This window comes from Notolabrus celidotus, chromosome 20 (assembly GCF_009762535.1).
Source record: "Notolabrus celidotus isolate fNotCel1 chromosome 20, fNotCel1.pri, whole genome shotgun sequence".
NCBI lineage: Eukaryota > Metazoa > Chordata > Actinopteri > Labriformes > Labridae > Notolabrus > Notolabrus celidotus.
Genome location: NC_048291.1, coordinates 13,642,063 through 13,648,062, shown reverse-complemented (window position 1 = coordinate 13,648,062; position 6,000 = coordinate 13,642,063). Strand labels below are relative to the sequence as shown.

At 42.0% G+C, this 6,000-nt stretch overlaps 1 protein-coding gene across 1 annotated transcript; it reads left to right on the top strand.

Moving 5' to 3' along the window:
- The first annotated feature begins 772 nt into the window (after positions 1 to 772).
- On the top strand, positions 773 to 4,396 carry sox9a (SRY-box transcription factor 9a). Its single transcript, XM_034712063.1, has 3 exons — positions 773 to 1,511; positions 1,876 to 2,123; positions 2,453 to 4,396. The coding sequence occupies exons 1-3, from the start codon at positions 1,084 to 1,086 to the stop codon at positions 3,205 to 3,207; spliced, it is 1,431 nt and encodes a 476-aa protein (XP_034567954.1). The 5' UTR covers positions 773 to 1,083; the 3' UTR covers positions 3,208 to 4,396.
- Positions 4,397 to 6,000: the final 1,604 nt, after the last annotated feature.

Here is a 6,000-nt window from a genome sequence, read left to right as displayed (position 1 = left end):
CAACTGCCTCTGTGTACAGCAGTCATAAGCCATTTGACGAAACTGTCCGAATTTAGTCAGTTATCTTAGTCTATAAAGAGTCGAGTTGTTAGAGATATATCTATCACCTTAGAATTCATTCCCTATAGGAGAATTACTCTTATTTATTAATCAATTTAACTTTGCATCCCACAAAGATCTCATGCATAAACAGCTGACTTATCTTCGCATAAAACTTAACACAACATTACGTTACTGACTGGGAATTAGAAATTAGGCATTTCCACATAAGAAAAGTAAAATCTGTTAACTCTGAGAAAGTTGTGATAACAAGCAAAAGAGCCTGTTGCTTCTGCAAAAGTTAAGTCTAGAAACAAGTATAACCGATCAAAACTCAAATAATTACAGTTATACGTTTATAAATAACAGTACCAATGACGATTTCATTAACTGTATTGTGGATGATGCGCTTGAAACTATATAGTCAAAAAAAGTGTATTTGATGGCAGTTTATGTCCCTTTAGTTAAAACATGAATCACCTTTATGTTCCTCTATTTTAGATTTTCTCAGAGGTTACGATGGTCAACTTTAAATCATTATCTTTAAGCAATACATTCAAATAAATGAAGCCAAAAAATACAGGGAAAAAACACCTTTTTCCTACTTGAATTGGGTTGTTGACTGCCAGGCTTCTTTAGAGCAGAGTCAGATTACGTCTCCGCCTCCAAAAAGTTTCCCCCAATCATTTCCTTGCCGTCAAACATAAATCCAGGCATCGCCTCCTGAGCCTCTAGACTCGGCAGCAATCCTCAAAGAGTAGATCTACTGGTCACATTTCTCTTAAAAGTCACAGTTTTAAAGTGGAGCATCAGAAGGCGAGCACTTGCACTCTGCCTTTTTCTCTGCGTGAATTGTGAAAGTCAAAGGAGCGTCAAAAAACTTTTATTTTTGACATTTTTTTCCACTTCAAGGATTCAGGTTTGCCAGTCAAGCCGTGCACCCTCAAAGGCTGTCACTGCGGTCTTTGGGCACCGCACTTGGATTTAGAAAGAAGGATTTTCTCCCTTTTCTACCGCGCAAAAGCTGTTCTTTAATTATTTCGCATGAATCTCCTCGATCCTTACCTGAAGATGACAGAAGAACAGGAGAAGTGTCACTCTGACGCTCCCAGCCCCAGCATGTCGGAGGACTCCGCGGGCTCACCGTGCCCATCTGGGTCCGGTTCGGACACTGAGAACACCCGGCCGTCCGACAACCACCTCCTCCTTGGTGCAGAATATAAGAAGGAGGGCGAAGAAGAGAAATTTCCCGTTTGTATCAGAGATGCTGTGTCCCAAGTGCTGAAGGGCTACGACTGGACTCTGGTGCCCATGCCGGTGCGCGTCAACGGCTCCAGTAAAAGTAAACCTCACGTCAAAAGACCAATGAACGCTTTCATGGTCTGGGCTCAGGCTGCACGGAGGAAACTGGCCGATCAGTACCCGCATCTGCACAACGCGGAACTCAGCAAAACCCTGGGCAAACTTTGGAGGTAGGTCCGCCTTGCATTTATGTCTTTGCAGTGCGCTTTTACGCAGCGCACTATACTTTTCGGTGAATTAAACTAATGACCTGCCGTTACAAGCATAACTTTGCAGCATGGAGATTTTACTAGCGTGGGTATCTGCGGCTGTTTAATGACTCATTTTTGTTTTCATATTCGTGTGCCAGAAAATAATAATTTATATGGAGATAAAATAAGCAAACTGTTTCAGATGCTTCAGGTTATTATTATTATTTTTTTAACACATTCAATCATTTGTTCAAGTGAACATCAGTTGCATTTATAGATCAGTATCTTGTGTGTTGTGCTTTATGAATGCATTCTAAAGTGAAATTTCCTGTGATAATTTCAGACTGCTCAACGAATCAGAGAAGCGCCCGTTCGTGGAAGAAGCCGAGCGTTTGAGGGTGCAGCACAAGAAAGACCACCCCGACTACAAATACCAGCCAAGGCGAAGAAAATCAGTCAAGAACGGGCAAAACGATCCCGAGGACGGAGAGCAGACCCACATCTCTCCTAATGCGCTCTTCAAGGCGCTGCAGCAGGCCGATTCTCCTGCGTCAAGTATGGGCGAGGTGCATTCCCCAGGCGAGCACTCAGGTAAGAACAAGAAAAAAAGAGTATGAATCAAGAGTTAGATAGCATTTTTTGTTCATAGATTACTTATTAATTTTTAACTGCATGAGGAAATCAAATCTTTAGAGGACCATGGGGCCTTGGACATACACCTGTTAATGATTAATAATCAAACATTGGAGTTTTACCGGCCTTAATGCAAATACACCCTGTTATTGAAGCAAAAAAAAATCTCCCTCTTGAAACGTGTGCATTCATATATATTTGAATGATTCTTTATGCAGTTGTTTCCTTTTGCATACATCATTTTGTATATCAGATTAAAAGCCTAACTCTACTTTTCCTCTAATCAGGTCAGTCCCAAGGCCCGCCAACTCCCCCCACCACCCCCAAGACAGACCTCCCCTCCAGCAAAGCTGACCTGAAGCGTGAGGGCCGTCCCATGCAGGAGGGCACCAGCCGCCAGCTCAACATCGACTTTGGAGCAGTAGACATCGGTGAGCTTAGCAGTGAGGTCATCTCAAACATGGGAAGCTTTGACGTAGATGAGTTCGATCAGTACCTGCCACCTCACAGCCACGCCGGGGTTGCCGGAGCAGCCCAGGCTGGCTACACCGGCAGCTACGGCATCGGCGGCTCCTCAGTCAGCCAGGCAGCAAACGTAGGGGTGCACACCTGGATGTCCAAACAGCAGCAGCAGCACTCTCTGACCACCCTGGGTGGCGGAGGAGAGCAAAGCCAGCAACAGAGAACCACCCAGATTAAGACAGAGCAGCTGAGTCCGAGTCACTACAGCGAGCAGCAGGGCTCCCCACAGCATGCCACCTATGGGTCCTTCAACGTGCAGCACTACAGCACCTCCTCATACCCCTCCATCACAAGAGCACAGTATGACTATTCAGACCACCAAGGTGGTGCCAACTCCTACTATAGCCATGCAGCAGGCCAAGGCTCCGGTCTGTACTCCACCTTCAGCTACATGAGCCCCAGCCAGAGGCCCATGTACACTCCAATCGCTGACACCACAGGGGTGCCCTCTGTGCCCCAAACCCACAGTCCGCAGCACTGGGAGCAGCAGCCCATTTACACACAGCTCTCCAGGCCCTGAGGAGGCCTCAGCACTGACTGTACAACACCCTCCACAAGCATTGACTTCTTTCTGCCAGGTGTCACCTTTGTGCCACACACCCATCATTGCCAACAGAAAAACATGACAAGGATTTTTTTATAGTACTGAAAATATATCTTTGGATTGGCTCACAACAGTGCCTTTTGTATTGGTTGGAATTGTGATTATATTTTTTTAGATATAATGTTTAAAAAGTGAAATCCTCTGTGAGGACATACTGGTTATAAATATTTTAGTATGTACTGTGTATGTGTTCTGCTCTTGTCATCATCATAATCAGTGTCATCAGCATCTTCATGATTTGTAACATTAACACGTTTTGAGGAGCAGGAAGCCGGGTACAAACACCCTCAGTGGCCTTACTTCTCACCAATGTATTTCTTGTACAAAAGTAAGAAACATCTGTTTACTGACACTGCCGTCTTATGATAGCCTTCATTCTGCTTTGAATTTTTGTACTGTACATATCTTACTGTAATTCCCACGAGATGCAAGAGATGAGCAATCCAGGTTGGAAAAAGATTTGAATCTTTGGCCATGAAATGACCGTGTCATCAGTGAATTTGTCAAATATTCTGCTCTTTCTTCTGTGCTTTAGCTCAAATTATTGTTGGAAGCGCTATAGCAGGTGCCATTTAATTCTACTATAGGGGCCTTACTGTGTTGGTAGATGTAACTGAGCATTGCTTGCTTTTATCTAAGAACTGCCTTGATACCATTGGTGCCTCTGGAGCCACAGTACTGAGGCTCCTTCCTCTGGCATTGCAGTGTCTAAAACCATAGCATAGTTCTAACTTCCTGCACGAGGAGATACAGGAAGCGACCTATGACCTCTCTCCTCTGCAGCCAGCAGGTCTATGGCTGGCATGGGTCTATCACTCTTACAGCCCTGTCTTTTTTCCTAACCTTTGTTTTTCTTAATTTATTCCTTAGCATTAATTTTATTTGAGATAACTATTTGCAATTATCATTTTAATTCAGCAGCAGCTAACTGAGATGAAAAGTTTTCAGTGGAATAATTTGCTGCCATATGTGGTACAAGTTTGTTTATTTATCATTTGTAAATGTTTCCGTATAAAGGTTCCTTTTATTCATGATCTAGTTATGTACAGATTACTTATAATTACACAATGAGTCTTTCTCTATAAAATAAAAGAAAAACTGGAAATTTTTTTCTTTTTTCTTTCTAACAAATGAATTAATGGATATGGAAGCTGTGCCTGTTTTTGTAAAGAATTTGCTGGAATCAACAGGATACTTTTTTGTTATTAAAAGTTGTGTTTTATATTCTGTATCACTAGTTCTCATTTTGTCATCTCCTTAATGCAGTTTCCATAGATAAAAATGGCATTGTCTAAAAGCTTATATTTTGTATTATATGTTTGCAATAAAAACAAAACACTGAGAAATACCTCAGCATCTTGTGCCATTCATTAACACAAGGAATTATCCCTGTTTTTCTCAGCTCTGCATGTGTTATACTGATAAGCTTAACAGTATAGACACATATGACCAGGTATGGAAAAGTAAATCCACTAGCAGATAAAACTAGACTAGATTTAAAAAACTATACCAAATTCACTGAGTCTGGATCACTTCACAGTCTTGTGCTGTTCATTTGCTGAGATAAAAGATTTTAAAACATGAGGCAGACGATTCAATTTTTCTCCAATCCGACCTGGCCGGCGGTTTCCCACGGCTGCAGTTTGGTATTTCTTTTGTAAACCCAAAGTGAGGTATCAAAAGAATACGTTTTATCAAAGTTTTGGTGATGGGAACATTGACTTTGCTTCCGGCTTCTCAGACCATGAGGTCACCGGTCCATTATTACCACACGGCCTATTGAGAAGACGTATGTCCTCCACACCCCTCCCCCCGCCTGTATACAGCACAGCTTAAAGAAACAAACTACATGTAGAATATTGTTTATTCATTACAGGCCAAGTAATATAGGAATGGGGCTGACCTTAATAAATCAGTGACAGTGTAAACACAATCAGGTAGTATAGCTTTGTGTTGAAACTTGAGGCACATTCACAGATGACGTCTCTTTCCTCACATCAACTGGACTGAACTTTTCTCTGCCACCCACTGCTGCAACTCAACGTGCTGTGAAGACCAGACAGTTTTCTTTTCTTTTTATCCTTCCCTCATGACTGCACCTCGCTGTACTTGACTGCGTAAAATCTGCAGCTCAACACATCGACAACGCATAACAATATAAAAAACAAATTATATTTCAATGACCATGAAGAAAAATTTATTTTTACTCTGATGTTGATTCATGCTATACATATATAGGCTTAAAATACACGCACATGCATAAACAGGAAACGCATTAATGGTGAGATGTGAGGAGGCTGCACACGGACAGGCACCCTTGGCTGTAAGTGGTTTGGTGCCTTGCTCAAGGCCCTCAGAAGTGCTCAGAAAGTAAATGGGACCTCTCCAGGTACCAACCAACCATAGACATGGTTTATGATGGGTTTTGAACCCCTGACCCTCCCATTCCCAAGCCAAGTCATGACAGACTTAGATACTACCACTCTATGCACTGCCCTCCCAGCATAATTTGGAACTTTAAATAATTTCAACAATTCAAGATGATTGCATTTTAGCACAGTTTTTACTTGAGAGTTTGAGTTCCAAAACAGTTTTAAACTCAGTTTTTCTGTAGTCTATTAATGTTCATGTATTCCTGTAAGAATGTAATACTTGCATTAAAAATTTTTCATACTTTTATGATGCGCAGATGTGTGCAGAGTGAAAAAA